At 55.7% G+C, this 18,960-nt stretch overlaps 1 protein-coding gene across 4 annotated transcripts; it reads right to left on the bottom strand.

Annotated features, from left to right (window-relative positions):
* Window positions 1–1,490: 1,490 nt before the first annotated feature.
* LOC119112260 (plasminogen receptor (KT)) lies at window positions 1,491–18,311 on the bottom strand. 4 transcript variants are annotated; one of them, XM_037236367.1, is made up of 6 exons: window positions 18,210–18,311; window positions 10,242–10,341; window positions 9,674–9,804; window positions 8,481–8,590; window positions 6,103–6,214; window positions 1,491–3,497 (listed from the first exon to the last, which is right to left on the bottom strand). In XM_037236367.1, the coding sequence occupies exons 2-6, from the start codon at window positions 10,320–10,322 to the stop codon at window positions 3,470–3,472; spliced, it is 462 nt and encodes a 153-aa protein (XP_037092262.1). In that variant the 5' UTR covers window positions 10,323–10,341; window positions 18,210–18,311; the 3' UTR covers window positions 1,491–3,469. The 4 variants fall into 4 exon arrangements, with proteins under 4 accessions (XP_037092262.1, XP_037092261.1, XP_037092260.1 ...); XM_037236365.1 differs by lacking the exons at window positions 1,491–3,497; window positions 18,210–18,311 and adding exons at window positions 4,066–5,057; window positions 14,704–14,814; XM_037236364.1 differs by lacking the exon at window positions 1,491–3,497 and adding an exon at window positions 4,068–5,057.
* Window positions 18,312–18,960: the final 649 nt, after the last annotated feature.

The following is an 18,960-nucleotide window of genomic DNA, read 5'->3' on the forward strand; positions in this document are numbered from 1 at the left end:
GGAACTTTTGCCTGATGCCCGAGTCTCTAAGATGACCCAAGTTGAGTAAAAATGTCGCATTTCTGGATTTTGAAGCAATCTAAGCAATTTCAACTTATACAGTTTGGTAGATAGCATTCCATGAGACAAGATCAAGTGAAATCCTTCGAGTCTTACCAAAATCAGGATTTCGTATCTTGCACCTCTCTCCAAGCCAGGGATGCTCTCCCCAAGGCGTTGTTCTCAATCTGCCCTTGCATTGACCGCACATGCCTTTGAACAAGAACATTGTCCGCTGGTAGCAAAGTGTTCTGTATGATAGAGGTCAGTGTCATAAAAACAACTCCCGGTATTCCATGTATTCTATTCTCATCGCACCCATGAATCACAAACACGAATAAATAAAGCACGTCATGCCCCACCCGCACTCAGCCTTCAACCCGTGCCGCCACCTGGAGCAGTGACAGCTATCGGTAAGCGCTTCTTGCATGGACATATTTTACTCCCGGAAATTCATTGCAGGGATGGGACGGACCTGACGTGAGATTTCTCCAGATCCAAATGATAGAAGCTTTTTCAGAAATTTCGGTGATTTAGATCCGTCATTGCTGATGTGGCGGAGTCCGGCGCACATGGCAGAGAGCAGCGCCACCGCACGGCCGCGAGATGGCAGTGATGGCTATCATTCAGTGCAGCGATGTGCAAACTTCGGTAACGTGCTGTTGGGGTGTTGGGTAACTGCGCAGGCCGTCTCTCCAACGCTGCTTCACTGGGGCCGAGCATTTTTTTGTTGGGGGGGGGGGGATAACGGATATTGGCACAAATCTCTCACCCCTAAGGCTGCGAGAACCACGGGGCTAGGGGCGACACTTTTTCTCGAAAATTTGACTTTCGACCCCAATGGCTTTAATGGAACAGGATTAACCAAAGTGGCTATTCCCTTCCCCCCCCCCCCCCCCACACACTTGGAAAACTTCCCGCGCCTCCGCTCGCCACCCATTTTCTCAGATTACCTGTTGCGCACGATGACACTACACAAAAAGCTAACAAGAAGTAACTGGGATGGATACCCTCATTGTAATGTAGTGGCAGCGCTGGGCGCCTGAACCCCGAACCCAGCCTGTAATACTAGACCTCATCCGGCCACACCCGTGCGTAGTTGACGCGCCCCACCTCGCAAGCTGTCAAAGCACTCTCCAACATCACCCTAGACCGGTGCGGGATGTATCAAGGTCTGGCGACTGCGAAAGCATGTCACTCCCCGCACGGTGATACACGTCTCCATGACGTGACCACGAGTGGGAGCCATGCGTCGTGATCCATTTGTATTTAAAATGATGCTCCAACGTGACGCCGCCATACCGGGCCGGACACGTACTAAACCACCAGGCGGACGCACGGCACGACACGTATCACTCACGTCTGGCGTCTGCTAAACAATATATCGCGACCGAACTCGACAACGCTCACTTTGATGGTACCCACTGTGCTACGTAGAGCCAAAAGACCAGTCACGAGTCAACGTTATACTGATGAGAAGATTCCACCATCAAAATGTAAAAAACACGGTTTCTGAATATCCATACACGGATCATCCTCGGATGCGCGACATCACGCAAGCGCCCGGTGCCGGAAGACTGGCGCCTTTGGCTCGTGATCTGCCAGCCGGGAAACCAACAACACTGTTGGACCCCCCGTGACGTTCGGAACTTGAACACTGGGACTAGATTGACACACACAGACCACCCACGGCCGCTAGTGCCGGCGACAACAACGCGCGGGCACGCCTGCGGCCGGGGCACGTGACAAGTACGCAGTGGATCTCCGGGCCGGGAGTCGGGGCTACCCGTGCGGTATGCAGAGTAGCTGGCGGCGCGCGGTGTCGGACAAAACAGCAGTTCACAACCACAGACCATCGCGAGCAACCGAGGGATTGTACCGGACACCGCCGCAGCGGGCCACGTTACATCAAAGGCCGGCCACTCACGACAGAGGCAGAGGGCGGTCCGCACGCGAGACGCTGAAGGTGCACCAGACACCCACGGCGCCTCCAGCGCCGAACATGAGCGACCACAATCAGCAAAAGTTCAAATATGCTACACTGTGACTTAGCCGCAGCACCGTGCTGGGGATCAGACAGAGGCTAGCTAATCTCATCGGGGAATATCGATGTATCACAGGTAAAACGAAGTCGTCGTGCGAATGTGAGCCATGTGATCATGAGCCAAGCGCATCCAGTTGACATTTTTAGTTCCTGCTGGATGCGCGGAAATTACGGCGACCCACATTCAATCGTACGTGCAAGCATTTCAGAACAATCGGCAAACATTGCATTGATGCGGTGTCCGCCCTTCCTGCCACGGTGAGGGGCAGGCGACACCATACATCCTCAGCAGCTGAGGGCGTCGTAATGCCCCAATGCCATACAAACATTGCATTGAAGAATGGATTAAGGAACGTATCACTCTATGAGTCGCCAGCAGCAGCATGCTCCCGTTGTATGCCTTGTCGATCCACCAACAATCCGCCGATCGACATCCACATCCAACATCCAACGCTCAAGCGGACAGCGAGGGTCAAGTGCACCATACACAACATACGGGCGCATACGATAACAACCATGTGATTCAGATGCAATGTATCATTATAACGAAAGTATACTTAACAACGGTCCAACCAACAACACAAAAACGACGCATGGTTTAATTCAACACTCGAGACTCGCAAAATTATGCGGGAGCCAGCGCTTTTTGTTCGCGAGTTAACGATTCAGTGCTGCTGTCACAGTTGTCCCCACCACGCACGCTATCACGCCAGCCCAGCCACCTTTAACGCCATCCTTCATCCACGCGTGCAGTGCGATGAAGTTAGGGCTGCAGCCAACACAGACGCAGTAAGAGGCCGACCAGTGGCCATGCACCCCGCGTGGCCATGGACAACGAAGTGTAACATCAGGCTGGGTCCGGACCCAAACACAACGGCCCATTAACGGCAACGGCTGGTGAGGTTAGCAACCAACCGATCCGAAGGTTAAAGTTGCGATGCCAGCTACCTAGGCAGTTCCTGGCATTAATGGCAGCGTTCTCAGCAAACAGAAGAGGTGAAACCTCGCCCATGCCATGTCAAGCAGCATGACAGTCTTCCTCCCCAGGGGTAGCAGCTGTGATGGGGTACACACACACGCACAGTGCATAGCTGTAGAGTTAATGCACTGACAGGCAACAGTTCTGTCCGTTCAGGTTCACAAGATATTAAAGTGTAGACACACTGCAGTAATTCTAAGCCATCGCAAATCTTCACATATTATATTCACACGTGAAATTCATTCGAGTTTCCCATTTCCATGGTCATGACATCTTTCATGGGACAGAGATGGTTCCGTACCACTGCATAATGACTGGTTCGTGGAGTGTTGTAGTTCACTTCCGTTGTACAGCAGCAGGAAGACGATATGCACCTCAGAGCGGCCGGCGCCACGCGGTCTCGCCGCCTACTGTACGCTCATCCTCGGCTTGTTCCTGAAACCGGACAGCAGCAAGCCCACGTTAGACATGGCGTCCAGGGATAAGTCTCATGCATCGACGTAAAGCAATCAATACAAGCAGAGGCTGAGCACGACAAGCTGGGCTGAGGTGCCTGGTTAGCAGGATTTTTCCCACAAATGAGCGGGAACGGTCGTGCGCACACCAACCCGCGCACATCTTCCGTCAATGCCAACAAACCAGCCAAAGAAAAATGCGCCGAAACTGTACAACACACAAACAAAGTGGGACCACCCACGCCATGGGGACGACCGACATGCGCGTGCCAACTATCCGCCCCACAAAAGCCCCACTGAAGCGACACTACAGTCGGACTCACGGTCGGACGGACGGACGGACGGCGGCTCAGTGGGGCGACAGTGCGGCGCGGCCGCGTGCGACACCGGCGCCAGTGTCGCGCGGCCAGACCGGCGCCGTACAGCAGGCTGTGACACTGAAGCGTCAGACGAGGCGCCGCGCCGGCCGGGACGCGGGCGCCGACAGGCCATGCATGGGGGCCACACACTCGGCGCCCCTCCGCCAACAGCAGGCGACAGTGCTTCGGGGAAAGCGGGCGACGGTGCTTCGAGGAAAGCGCACGATGCGACAGCCACGGAACGAGCGATATAAATATATTGGAAGCTACAAAACACGACTGCGAACTCCAGGAACAAGCGCCGCCCACAACAACCATAGGCTAGACTACAGTCCATTTACATCATGGGTTTGATTAGGTACATAGCAACGGAGCAGCGTCAGTAAAACACTTATATTACGCCCCCACCACTACAGATGATTTCCGGCGTCACCAGCCATCGACGCACCTGTGTAACAGCTGTGATCCTCTGGCGCCAGGCGCACACTCCTATTGCACCGCCGCTACAATTAGCGTCCTTGCCTGGGACGACCAGACAGATCTATCGAAAGTCAACATAGCCAGCAGACCTGGCGCAGCCAGAACCCAGGCTCTTCGCCAGATGTGGTTAGACTGGAGCCGTCAGAGCCAACACGCATCCCAGCTCAACTGATAAGAAAGCGCTCACGAGAGGTAAGGTCCCGACCAAGGTAACTCCCTGTCTGGTGACCGATACCAGGAGGGCGCCGTCCGCCGCCAGCTGCACCCAAAGGCGCCGCCTGGCAGGCAAGGCCGGTGTGCCGCGCAGACGGGGCACCCCGCCACCCAAACAACACTCTGGGGACAACAGCGAGCCGGCTCCAGGCAAGCGACCATGCGTGCGCAGGCGGACCACAAGCGGACGGTGCTGACGCAAGATGGCAGCACCTGCCTCACGTCCGCCCGGATGGCCCTGTGGCGGCCGCCAACATACCAGACGGGCCCCATGCGACCGGACTCGGCCTCGCGACACGGGTGAATCGGAGAAGGACGCCGGTGACGTCGGCCGTGACCCGACCACACCGTTCGATCTTTGTCCCGGGCCGCCAGAAATAGCTGGCGCGAACAGCGGCCGGCGCGCGCTCACGACTGACCAGCCGGCCCGCCGTCCCACTTACATGCCGCGCCTTGCCTGCCTCCAGGCGCCGGGAGCGAGGTGCCATCTGAGGCGGCGGCCGAGTGGCGGCGGAGGGGCAGAGACGGGTCAGACGTGCATACGGCCCCGCTCGTGTGGCGACCGAGCGGCGAGGCGGGGCGGAGACGGGGTCAGGCGGGTCATACGGCCCCGCTCGGGCGGCGGGGCGGGGCAGGGACGGGGTCAGGCGGGTCATACGGCCCCGCTCGGGCAACGGGGCGGGGCAGAGGCGGGGTCAGACGTGCATATGGCTCCGCTCGGGCGGCGACCGAGATGGGGAGGGGGCGGGACAGAGACGGGGTCAGGCGGGCCATACGGCCCCGCGCGGGCGGCGGGGCGGGGCAGAGATGAGGTCAGGCGGGCCATAAGACCCCGCGCGGGCGGCGGGGCGGGACAGAGACGGGGTCAGGCGGGCCATACGGCCCCGCTCGGATGGCGAAACGCGCGCCGGCTCAGACTGAGTGCCGAGACGGGAGTCAACAGAACGGCACTGGCCAGTACAGCCGATGATCCCCGCGTTGGAAGACGTTACTCGCTGCAAGCAGCCTGGTGCCAGATACCCAGGACACAGCGCAAAGCCTGGCGCCCTCAGAAGTTCAAAGCTAGCCGTGCTGGATGAGGCACAACGCAGAGCTCAGGGCAGCATCGCGAGCGTGACACATGGGGCGGACAGCTACAAAAGGCTTAAATGTCCACACCAAACATGACTACACTTACGGTCCACGTTCAGCCGACTACTGTAGGTCAAAGCTGAGCACCATTCGTGTCGTTCACACCGAACATGACATACCGCAAACGCTGAGCACGGGTCAACAATCACGTCACCGAACAGCGGACGCGTAAACCACGACTCTCTTCACACCATCCACGACGCGCCACTCGCCGGCTTCACTTGCGGGGCACGACTCACACGACACGACTCGCGAAGCGTGCCTCGGCCGGCCTGTCCCGCGGAGCGCGGCTCACAGTCAACTCGCGAAGCGCGACTGGCAGATCTGGACGCAGCGTCAGTCCAGCGACGGCCGCCCCGGCAGCCGCGCTACGCGTACATGTCGTGCACCTTGGTGGTGTACCTTTTCTCGTCGAGGTAGCGCTGACGGGCGGCGTCGATGACGTTGGCGGTGGGGACGCCGCACGGCTGCTCCAGCAGCTCCTCCTCGCAGCCCATGATGCTCTCGGCCTCGGCTGCGGCGGACGGCGAGGCGGCGCCGGTCAGCGCGCAGCCCCGCCAGGTCACGGGGCGGCTTGATAGGGACGCCGGCGCATTACCTCCCAGACGGTCGCGCCGAGAGCATGCAGAGGCACGGTTCTAACTCAAGCGCAGACCAAAAGCGGTCCCCTGGCTCCATGCGATGTAAGCAAGAACGGTCGCGACCTTCTGGTCCGAAGCCCTCTATTGCTTTTTTACCGTACGATGTCATTTATCGTACGATATCATTAATTTTCCTTCAACGCTTAAACCGCCAGCGGTCAGTGTTCAGAGCATTCACCACACCAGCACAGTCAGCCCGGCGGACAAGTGGTGGACGTCGTACAATCAGTCTTAAGCACGGCGGCGGACAAACGTGAGACATGATGCGGCCAGAATAACCCGGTGGGCCACCGTGGCTGAGATCAGCTGCGGCAGGCGCCGGCCAGCGGCCCCACTCGAGCCCGGGCGGGCGCCAAAACACACAGTACTGCGCGCGGCCTCGAGCGGCAGCGGGCAGCAGCGGGTGTCGTAACAGTCTCCCCCCCACACCGCTGACCACCGGCTGGCGCACGCGGCACGCTGGCTGGGGGCCGACACCCGGCCTGCACGCCACGCTCCGGGAGAGCCGAGCCGTATCGCCGGCACGTGTATGGCTAAATAGCGATCCATGGCTGACTGTTGGTTATCCATGGCCAGGTGCGATACGTTATGACGTCAGCATTCGCACCTTCGACAGCGCCCAGTCATCGATCACATGCCACCGGTGTGTGGTGGCGGTGTATTTAGCTGCCGGTCGCATCATTCTGGTCGCCTGTCTACTTCTGGCCAAATGTATCATTTTCTATTCATTCCCGGCAACGCAGATGATGCGACTGAAACCGAAGCAATTCACTGTCGCTGGGGTTACACCAATGATGCTGTTTCCTCATGCTGTAAACATTCTGCGATATACCACATTTACCGTGAATAAAATAGCTCTCGTTGACTACCATCCTGGTCTGGTCTTTTCGTACACACACAACGTTAGTTAACGGCCAGTTAATTCTCCGACCTTTGTCAACTTGCAAAAAAAAGAATTAAATGATCGGAACTTCGCACTTTACTTACCCACTAGACAAGGACGATAGTCCGAACAGTTATTCATTCCGTAATACAATACCTCGCCTCAATCCTTCCGTAAAAATACACCGCCTTCATGAGTTTGAGAAAATCTTCGGACAACTAGAAAGTTCAGCATTTGAAAATATCCCATTACGAACAATGGCCTAAAATGGCCCTGAGTCCGCGCCGCAGCTCCGCAAAACATGCCGATGTTTGTGGATCGCGCGCTGGTAAATAAAAATGTAATTAAAAAGGTAGCGACTTCTGCGAATGGCAAGAGCGACACCAGGCAACGAAAAAGCGGTGGGGCAGTGCTGGAGCAGGTCCCAACATGGCTGCGACCATGGCGACCACAAAGGCATGGCACAATACTTCCAAATAAACAGCCAGCCTGCAACGTTACATAACAATACGGAACCTCGGCAACTTTCACCTGACACTCATCGACGCCTGGCAGTGTCGTGTTCACCACCGTATTGGTGCAGGGGCCGACCTGTGGCCACCGTCGGGGACCAGCGGCGTGGATCAGCTCACGGCCTCCGCATTACCGCCGCTCGGGGCCACAGTAGTCGGCATTACCGCCGCTCGGGGCCACAGTAGTCGGTATTACCGCCGCTCCGGGCCACAGCGGTCGGCAGTGCCACCGCTCGGGGCCACAGCAGTCGGCATTACCGCCGCTCGGGGCCACAGAAGTCGGCATTACCACCGCTCGGCGCCACAGCAGTCGGCATTACCGCCGCTCGGGGCCGCAGAAGTCGGTCGATTCCCGGCAAACCGCTGGCTCGTAAATTGAAACGAAATGGGCTGCCAGGAACCCACCACAACAACAAACTGGCGCACACCCCTCCACGAGTCACGGGCGGAGACGTCGGCCTAACATTCAGTTATTCGGCTATAAACTTCGGAGCGATTTGCATCCAAGCGTGACTCCGTCCCCCGTGGCAAGCTTCACGGCAGAGTGCCCGCCAGTGCGACGGCACCGGCCATGCTGGATGGCCGTGTCTCCGCCGTCAGAAGCGGCAACGTCACGCCGGACCCTCGCCTGGATTAAGACAACATGCTGCGACTGTACCAACAGAGTGAGTCAGTATCGCCCACCTCCCCACCCGATCAGCCCCAGCCCGCCCGCCCACGGCCGCCGCAGCCGGACCGCCTCACCTCTGATGCGGCCCAGTTTAGTGCCGTACGCCAGGTCGGCCTGGTAGGCCACGATAAACGTCAGCGGGAAGAAGGGCAGCAGCGGCGTCCGCTTCTTCGTCTTGCGCACCCTGTCAGCGCACAGGCACGCGTACAACACCAGCGTGGGTCCGGGCCGCTGAGAGCGCATGCACAGGTCTACCGCATTGATGTGCGAAATGCACGTCACGAGGACTACGCGTTTGAAGACTGGCGATGGAATGGTTTTAGTGTTGGTGGTGGACCTTAAGCTTGCCCTCTTAAATTGGGGATCGCATAATGGCCCAATGCGTGCACACGTGAACGTTAAAGCCTGCAACGCGTAAATCAACCAAGCATAATCTGAAATGAATAACCTGGAAAGATACCCTGGCACGTTTGTCTAGGATTTCCAATACAACGCTGCTGACTTTCAACCAAACGAGCAGCAAAAAAGATTAAACCCGTACCTGAGCGTAAAGACAGAACACACGTGATCTAGGCCCTGAACGTGTTCCCACTCCACAAACAAGAACAGATAACTTATGTGGGGGGAGCGGAGTCCATTATCTGAACACGGGACAAAGCTATGCTCCGGACATGCAGGCAGCGCACCACAGACAAGGACAGATATCTTATGTCGGGGAAGCGGAGTCCATTATCTGAGGACGGGAAAGACCTATGCTCCGGACATGCAGGACAGCGCGCATATCTGGCAAAGGCGGGATCCCGACAGATGCCAAACGATACAAGACCAGCACAAATGTGCACATCACACTGTGGGTTGGAATAAGATGCCAACGTTGATGACATTCAATAGGATCAAACACATCACAAGGCTCAGTGGAAGACGACGAGCAGTCGTCAAGCCTAATAAGATCATACACCCCCGAAGGAAAATACCGGACATGACAGGTTTACACTAACGACTTACGCCCCGTACTTCAACCCACACGACCGTCAGACGGAAAAGGGCCCACGTAACTACTGACGTGCGACGTCCCTGTCCCGTGCCCTGGAGCTTGACCAGGACGGGAGAGGAGACTCACCATGCGGCTATGGCTCCGGCCAGCAGCAGATGCATGACCCAGTCCACTCACGCGGCTATGGCTCCGGCCAGTGACAGATGCATGACCCAGTCCACTCACGCGGCTATGGCTCCGGCCAGTGACAGATGCACGATCCAGTTCACTCACGCGGCTATGGCTCCGGCCAGGCTGATGCCGTAGAAGGCGGCCCACCAGAAGAACATCTCCCGGGCCCGCGCCACCTGCGTCGCGTGCATCCGCAGCCGCATCTGGTCCTGCATGTGGATCTGTCGCTCCAGCTGGAACAAGGTCAGTCATCCGTCAGGCCACCCAGGCCTGCGCGCTGCTACACTCTCGGACCCGGGGTGGCCGCGACACGGGGCTGTAACAGGCTAGACGAGCTGCAGAGCCGCCCTCCCCACCCCAGCGGGGGTAGAACACCCATACGGCGCGTGGCTGTGTGGCCTGAGATGCTGACAATGTCGGGTCTTCGTGACGCGTGGACTGGACTGTCCGAGATCGGCCACCCCATTCGAGGCCGGTTAGACACAGTTTGTCGGTTACATGTGGTGGACGTGATCAGGGTTTCTATCCTGCCACCTATGAATGCGCACATTGAGTCTCCTTGATCCCGATGTGCCCGTCGCACGAAGCTTCACCATTACAAACTTTCGGTCAAGCTTATCCAACGGCAACATGGAGCACACCACACACTTCATCAGGGCCCAACACTCACCTGTGCTGCCTGCATTTCTACCATGAACTTCTTGTTCTTCTCAAAGTTCTCCTCCATCGCCTTGGCCATCATATTCCCCATGCTGGCGGTGTGTGAACTTCTGCGACGGACCAAACCACCAGTCAGGCCTAGTCTGTCACAAGCGACACACGACTCATCCGTCACAGCGCCCGGCCACCCATTTCGAGGGTTATTACCAAATGACATTTGAAATGGGTCGTTTGGGACCCGCCGTCCGCACCGCGCCACCATCGCTGCACAAGTTTGTAGGAGCCTTGGGACGTAAGATAGGTCCCAGAACCGCGGGTCCGCCCTGCAGAACTAAGCTTGACTAAGCCTCCACGCATCACCGCAGGCCGGCCGACAGAACTACACTCGGCTAGGCCTGCGTACATCACCGCAGGCCTTCCCACAGAGCTACACCCGACTAGGCCTGCGCACATCCCCACAGGTCCGCCCACAGAGCTACACCCGACTAGGCCTGCGTACATCACCACAGGTCCGCCCACAGAACTACACCCGACTAGACCTGCGTACATCACCGCAGGTCCGCCCACAGAACTACACCCGACTAGACCTGCGTACATCACCGCAGGTCCGCCCACAGAACTACACCCGACTGGACCTGCGTACATCACCACAGGTCCGCCCACAGATCTACACCCGACTATGCCTGCGTACATCACCACAGGTCCGCCCACAGAATTACACCCGAGTAGGCCTGCGTACATCACCGCAAGTCCGCCCACAGAACTACCACCCGACTAGACCTGCGTACATCACCGCAGGTCCACTGACAGAGTTACACTCGGCTAGGTCTGCGTACATCACCACAGGGAGTCATTCCACCGGTGGTCCGCACCTGAGGTCGCCCAGCGGCGCCACACACAGCACAATGCATCATCTCCCATGCATTGGTCATGCATGGTCCCCGGAGCCCTGCCCAGCGCAATGCCCGCGACTGCGCTTCGGCGGCCTCGGCGCCTCACCACGTTGTGACCGGGTCGGCCCGGCCTTGGCCGGCGAGGTAACAACACGAACGGCGCCACAATGGCCGTTATGGGCACCGCTGATGGCGGCCCCGCGGCCCGCGGACGCGGTGGGAGCCCCACAGCTGCGGGGAACGTCCCCGATGCCGGCTCCAAGCTGGACGTCGCCCGCGGGCGGGCCGAAACGCCACCTGGAAATGCCGGCTCCTCATGATTTCGGAGGTGTGCTCTTCGCATGCACTGTTCCAGCTGACCCACATCACACGACGTGGAAGAAAGTCACAAATGAAGCACGCCGGTTGAAAGTAATGAAAAGAAACACAAACCAATAATTAAAGGGGTGAAAAATAAATTATCATTGGTGTGAATACTTCATATATACTTTACACCTGACGTACATACATATACATGCATATATATATATATATATATATATATATATATATATATATATATATATATATATATATACACATATCCAATGACTGAGGAGCTAACTGCCTCCAGCACCACCGATAGCAATTGACTTGTGCTGATGCTCTGACACACATGCAGTGCGTTCCGTCTCAGTATTTCGAATTTCATCTCAGAATATTTGTAGAGCCCCAAAGGCGATACTTTACCAGACCAAATGATAATTTTCGCTCCCAGAATTCTGAGCAGCCAGGATGCCGTCGCGCCAACAGCACCAATTTCTGCGACGATGATTGGGGCTTAGTCTTCGCTCTTTCGGGGTCGTGCGGAGATTTTACCGCATATGAGGCTTGGTGCTATCCAGGGCGTTAAAACGGCCAAAAATGTGCCCGCTCAACCCCTTATAATCAGTAAATGCAACTCAACACTCGGAGAGGAAAGAAAAATCGAATAGCGCGTTGCTGGGCAAATTATTTAGATATTCTCCTCCTAAGTAGGCCCTATGACTCGCGTTGTTCCTTTGGATCACCCTCAGAAAGCCAGAGTGCGTTTGCAAACACAGCTGGAATGCGTGGCATAACATCCTCTCTTATGACCATGGCGAGCTGTAAAGGTCATTGCTCTACAGTGGTCATGAAATTTTGTAACAGCCTTGGGTTTTCGCGGCGTCTTGCACAAACCACGCGACAAACATACAGAAGTATGCAAATCTATCCAACAACGCATCCTAATTTCCCAAGGTTCTTGCTTAAGGTAGGTTTTCATCTGCGCTCAGGGAAGTTTCGTTATGGCACGACGGGCCACACGAGAACAAATCGCGCGAGCTGAATCAAAAATCAACTATGTCAACCGCGCTAGCATCAGGATCTAAAAGCCCTTCTAGCCTATCATAAGAGCCAAGCAAAGCCTAAACCCTGTCTAGCTACATACAGGCGATATCATCAACATTTCTTGCCCTGCCCCAACAGAAAAAAACGGCACACTCTGCAATGCAGCGTCCGGCTAAACAGTCACTGCTCCAAAACTCGCTCATCACACAGACACGGAAGCGGTCGGCACACCGGATGTGGGCAGCAGCGCGATACAGCGCCGGACTCCGCTGGATTCCGCTAGACTCCACCGGACTCCCAGCTCTGCCCCGAGCCCCGCCTCCCGCTCGGGGCCTGCAGCGGCGCCCCTCCCCTCTCGTCGCGCCAGGGCGCCGCTGCCTGTCGACCTAATCAGATCCAGCCGTGCAGGCCGGCCTTCTGGCGGCCGTCGGCCGGCGGAGCGGCCGGGCCGCGCCGGGCGCCGGCGACGGATGGCGCGTCCCTTCCCCCCCCCCCCCCCTCCGTGCGTTGGGCCCCTGCCCCGGACGGCCAGCGCGGTCCATGACAGGCGGTCAGAGTTTAAGACCGGTTGTGAGTAGCACTCTCGGGGCGATATCGCGATCTACTGTAATCCGGCCAAAACGCCAAAAACTCGGACCGACCGCGCCTGGTGCACGCATTCGGCAGGAAAACCCCGTAGCGATCAGGTGAACATCGCAGACTGCAGCGGTTTTGAGAATGATATGGCTTCGTTTCAGCAACGGGTTGAAGGCTGAAGTTGACGCAACTGGGAGACAGCAGCATAGTAACCTCGTGTCCCCACGTCACGCGACCCCCTCCCCATTGGGGCCTTAACAGGCACTTAGGCCGCACACCTGAGCACACGACGCCACTTCGACAAGCAAACGGCTGGAGCAGTGCGGCCGTTATCCGGACAGCGACAGCCACCTGATAACACGGCGGCCGCGTTGCACCATCGCACGCCGCGAAAAGGTCTCTCGCAGGGTTTTACGGCGGATCATGATCTCATGGCGCCTAGACCAAATCCCTGTTCGGGTCCAGCGCTTTTGAAGACGTAAGACTCAACTGGCACACACAGCCGGACCTTCCTCATCGACTGGCATTATCGCCCAGCACACAGGGAAGGCGCACTGGCGAGGCTCAAAGCAAGAACGAGTGTCGTGACATGATACTGCGAGACGTGCGTAGCTCGGTTTCGTCGCCTGGATTCGACACTGAGACGGAAATTTGACACGGCCACACTGACACATCACCGGCGCAGACGCCGCATCCCAGACGTCTTCATGCCACATAAATGTCAAACACGTTGTCCACCCGTCATAACGTTGCAAACATCACGTCCTTCACGTTTACGCTAGCAACAACGCGAATCTCAATGTCTTTCTGCAATCACACGCCACGAATACTGACGTCGCTGATGAACTTTGAAATTGAGTGAGTGCGTCGCTTATACATTACAAACAACACTGAGCCATTATCCAACGAAGCAACGAAAGATCATCCGCTCCATCTCCTTCCTCATGCCATCGTGGCAAAATGCAAAGCCGGATCGAAAGCCGTTCCAGCTTGCAAGCCGGCTACATTGACAACAGCACTGTGAAAACGGCTGCATTCGCCACCTGAATTATTGCCTGTTTGGTCACGCGAGGACGTTCGTATATTCTGCAGGCGATGGGCGTCATTCCGTAAGCGCCCCCAGAGCAATAACATGAGCGGCATGGAGGGAGCAAAAAAACGGAACAAGATGAAATTCACATTTTGACGGAGAATGCGAACAGTCCGCTACCTTTGTTCCAAGCGCTCTCGTTCCAGAGAATCGCCACCGCTGGCACAGGCAAGAGAGGCGGGTTTGTCGGTTTGTTTCGGACAGCACGCCACCGGTCCCTGTTTACCCCCACCCCCCATACCGCAACCCTCTCCTTCTCGAGCGAAGCATCAGATGCGTTGACGGCGAACTGAAATTGGTTGGTGCAACAACAGGGTTACGTAAACAAGCCACGTCGGCTAACAGGACGAAGTCAGCCTCAGGCGTCCAGGCTTCAACTCGTCTAATACATTACGTTGATCTGGCTGCAATGAAATGGCGAGTATCACCGGCCAGGCCAGCCACGGATTCCCGACTAAGCGTCACACCGCAGCCCCGAGCCGTCTCTACGTAAGGCTGGACGCCACGGCGCCGCAGTCCGGCCTCCGGCAGTTAAGCGACCCCGGCCCGGTCGGGCCACCCACCTGAGAGCGCCGTCTCGGCCCGGTCGTCCTGCCCAGCGGACGCGCCGCCCGAACGGCGCAACAACCAGAGCTCGTCACCGCCTCACCGCACCGGCCCTGACCCACCGCCCGTGGCCCGGGCGCAACAACAGCGCCGACTGAGGCGGTGCGGAGCGGCCGACTGGGCGGCTGGCTGTGCCGCGGCGGCGCGCGGCGCGGCCGGCCGGGCGGGCGCGCCGCTCTGCCGACGCCCGGACGGACAGCTCTCGCAAGCCGGCAGCCACGCTCGAACCCGGCGATCGATACCTGGCTTTCAGCATCGACCGGCCACCAATGTACTCAATATGCCGGTCCAATCGGCCTTGAACGCGTCAGCTGCGGCACGCAGCCCGTGCAGGCCCTCTGAGGACCGGCCGTGAGCGGCGCTTGAGGGTCACGCAGGCTGGGGACTGGCGCGAGACGGGTCACGCCTGCAGACCAGCGTGTGGCGATGTTCAGATGCTGCGCTCAGTGGAACTCTCTCTTAATATGATATCATGCGGGCGATTTGGGAGCTCAAAACATGTGCGCAGAGCATCTACGGCTTCCCTGAATGTATTTTCTATTTTAAATGTCGTTACACCATGACTCATATATGAAGCAGAGGCTTCAAGCATTGTATGCATCAATAGTATAACAAAGGGTCTAACATGGCGGGGAGCTTCAGCCCCCACCCGCTCCCCAACTGACTAGAAACTGCACCCCTGCATGAGTACCAGCATCGGGTATTGGCTGTGTGGCATACCATGCGTGAGAGGACTTTCCCATGACCCTTATAACCTTTCAGCTCGCACAAAGTACGGAATGTCAATGGATAACGTGCCATATGTTGTTACCGATCGTGAGAGAACCTTGAAACGGATGAGAGCAGAATACAAACTACGACACTTCGTTCAAGCTCAGCGGTGACGATGTTTATCAGATGTATGGGTGTGTAACGTAAACGAACTACTCGCAAAACCCGGCGGAATACCATCCCTGGATATTCTGGGTTGAAACATAACGGCTTGCCCCGTTTCTGCGCAGGAAATGGTTTCGCGGCATGCTGTCTGAACTAGAGGCCTGTTCAGTGGAACGCCCACATGCCAGCTACCACGGACTAGCCACAAGTCACTGGCTTTAAGCCCGTTCGCTTACGAGTGGAGTCTGTCCCTTTGCGATCGGGAGCGTGGGAAGAGGGAGGAGGGGGGGGGGGAGGGGCATAGACAAAATAGGGAGCACCAGCACCCGCCAGCGCAACGGCGGCAGCTGTATGCGGCCAGGCCCGATCGCCAGCACCCGCCGCCAGACCGCGGCCACGCGCTGGCTGACAGCGGGCATACCGCGGCGTGGCGGATCCCCTGGCACGCTCTCACCCCACGTCACTGCCGACTACGCTCAGGGCCCATACAGGCGACGCCAGTCTCCAGCGCATGCTCAGCTGCTACAGCGGTACTTCAGCCATACCGGACAGTCTCAGGGGCGGACCCGGCATACTGACGGAGCCGCCGCGAGACATTCATGTCTCCTGGCGCTAGTTCTTCATGACGGCTGGGAACCGGACAATGAACTGATGCGGGGGTCTGTTTGATGGCTCAAATTACCCCATCTGACGGCCACGAGCAAGGTGCCACAGCATCGGAACATGAAACAGCTGTCCGTCAGCTATGCCAGGCTGGTGCTGGAAATAACATTATAGAGACAGCAGTGCCCTTTGCCCATGTCTTGATCATGATGATGCTTGGGGGCTATGAGCGCCTCGGCTACTGAGGCCATTCCGCGCTCGATTACATTACTTGCTGAGCCTTATGCTGCTAACATGGCGAGTCAATATCATGCAGCCCGAAATTTCCAATGAATTTCAGTGCCTGATGCCGTTCTATTCCATGATGTTTTCCGACTGATGTCCATTACTTGCGGCCTCCCAAGGACTTCTGTTCCTACTTCTGCTTTCCCTCCAAACACAGTTGTGTACTTAGAAGATAGAACCATCTTCTCAATACTCAATGACTTTGAGTTTTAAGGATGCACCAACTGCCTTGGTTATTTGCGCCCAGCTTTCGACGGCCGAACAAGACATGACCGCCCGTCGCAGTACTTGCTACATGAGGGAACTTCATGAGCACTGTGTCGTCCAAATATATGTGTAATGTTCATAATGCCAATGCATAGGCATGTAAATGTTGCCTCTTCATAATTTTGGAAGTGATGATGCCCAGAGGCCAATGGTCAGTGTTTAATAGCTTCCAGCTAGTTTGAATGGCACTCATCACTCAAATTGGCCTGACATTTCACAGCCATATACTCATTCACTTTTATGTACATCTCATTTACTGCAATTTGTAATGTACTGTCTGATGTCAACAGCATGGCAGACTTGGCAGCCTGGTTTGCCAACTGGCTGCCATCCAGTCCCACATAGCCTGGGATCCAGACTAGTGCTGTGTCCTTTTCTCTTGGCATGGCAAGTTTTCTTGCAATCAGCAATACAAGATCAGTGCTACAAGTATGAAAGTCCTCAATCCCTTAAATGGAGCTGAGGGGATCTGTGGAGATTGTGGACAACAAAAGTTGAAGATGTGAGACATAGTCAAGGCAGAGTGAAATGGTGAACAATAGAGCAATAAAAATGGAGGCTGAAGAGGGAAGTGATATTCATTTCCTGCCTCCAAATGATACACACACAAACCCTAGTATGCCCATCCTGTTCTGTGTGCCATTTTTGAGTGCCTTTGTAGAAACACACAGAACATCTATATCTTGTAAAAATACTGAGCTTCTAGTTTTAGCTTGGCAGCATCCATGAAACCCCTCCAAAACTTGTTAAGTGATGAATCACATATGGGTTAGAATCAGCCACAACTCCAGGGAATGATCTACAACAGTTCCTGGGTGATGAACTAGTGTGTCTGTAGTCTGGCTCACATGTATTGCTGTTGTGACTGGGCTTATCCTATTAACTTTGTGTGTGCACTGGGAGGAAGCCAAATATATATTTAGTGATACCATGATTATGCAACAAGTGGCATTTCAGCCAGCTTGCATAACAAGCTAAAGTGATAGAATAAGTTGTGCTATGAAAAATATACACAGAAAGCCTAGAAGTTACAAAATATCAGCCACTTATTAATTCCTAGGGTTAACGAGCTGTTTTCAACATCACAATGGTGGGTTTCAAACCAGGCACAAGGTGCAAATTTCCTTGAGCCTCTCTAATCTGTATACATTCTCAAATAAGTGGATCAGGATATTGCCACCACATGTTTATCTCTGTATACTTTCAGGATTTGCAAACATGCCACCACATGTTAATTCTCTGCATACTTTCCGAATCTGCAAACACCAAAACCCTGCACTGGCAAGAATCAGACACAGGAAGTTTTCACAACTTTACCAAATTGAAGCTGCTTTGCCACGCCATTTGTCAACGCCCAACTGCAAATCTAGTGACAAAACTCATCACAAAAATGATAAGAGATAGTTATAAGCATGCCCTTAAACATACTTACCAGCTTTTTGATTTAATGCCTTGCCTTCGCACCAAACTGAGGCCACCACACACGCAACACACAGGCGCAAACACACTCAACACAACTCTACGCCAACACAAAAATGATAAGAGATAGTTATAAGCATGCCCTTAAACATACTTACCAGCTTTTTGATGTAATGCCTTGCCTTCGCACCAAACTGAGGCCACCACACACGCAACACACAGGCGCAAACACACTCAACACAACTCTACGCCAACACCAACTTTCGTCCAACGCCCTCCAAAAGTGCCTTTGTAAAGAATAACAAACAATAGCTTGTTTCGAGCCGGCTGCCCAAGGTCGTTCAAGGGAAGAATCGTCCGTCGATTTTAACGCCTCAACCGCTAGGCGTTGTCATGACGTCAATGGAGCATTCCCCCCAACAAGAGCTGCGTAGCCTCGCGTGTTGTGTAATCTTTCGAACGGCGTCACTGCTCGCCTGTTGGTTTCAGCCACCTCAGCTATTGCATGTAAGCGTTAGAGTGAGCATCTTTTCTTTGTTTTATATCTGTGCCGCCGTTGTCGACAGATGTTATCTTGCAGCCCTGCGCGTTGCGTTTGCTTCCGAACGGCGCCATTGCTCCCCTGTTGGTCTCATCCACCTCAGCTATTGCATGTAAGCTTTGGAGTGAATAGCTGTTTATGTCCACATTGTGAACAGATGCTATGGATTTTCATCTTTATGCCCTCATTGTGGGCAGATGTTATCAAAAAGTGACATCGGTGT

The sequence above is a fragment of the Pollicipes pollicipes genome, unplaced genomic scaffold, assembly GCF_011947565.3.
Source record: "Pollicipes pollicipes isolate AB1234 unplaced genomic scaffold, Ppol_2.1 Scaffold_7261;HRSCAF=8764_pilon_pilon_pilon, whole genome shotgun sequence".
Taxonomy (NCBI): domain Eukaryota; kingdom Metazoa; phylum Arthropoda; class Thecostraca; order Pollicipedomorpha; family Pollicipedidae; genus Pollicipes; species Pollicipes pollicipes.

Bases quoted from the DNA above. Each gene is read 5' to 3' on its own strand.
- LOC119112260 (XM_037236365.1), bottom strand. From the start codon at position 10,322: ATGGGGAATATGATGGCCAAGGCGATGGAGGAGAACTTTGAGAAGAAC. The intron at 9,805-10,241 runs GTGAGTGTTGGG...ACCTTGTTCCAG, and splicing joins TAGAAATGCAGGCAGCACAG to CTGGAGCGACAGATCCACAT. The intron at 8,591-9,673 runs GTGAGTGAACTG...GTGCGCTGACAG, and splicing joins CTGGCCGGAGCCATAGCCGC to GGTGCGCAAGACGAAGAAGC.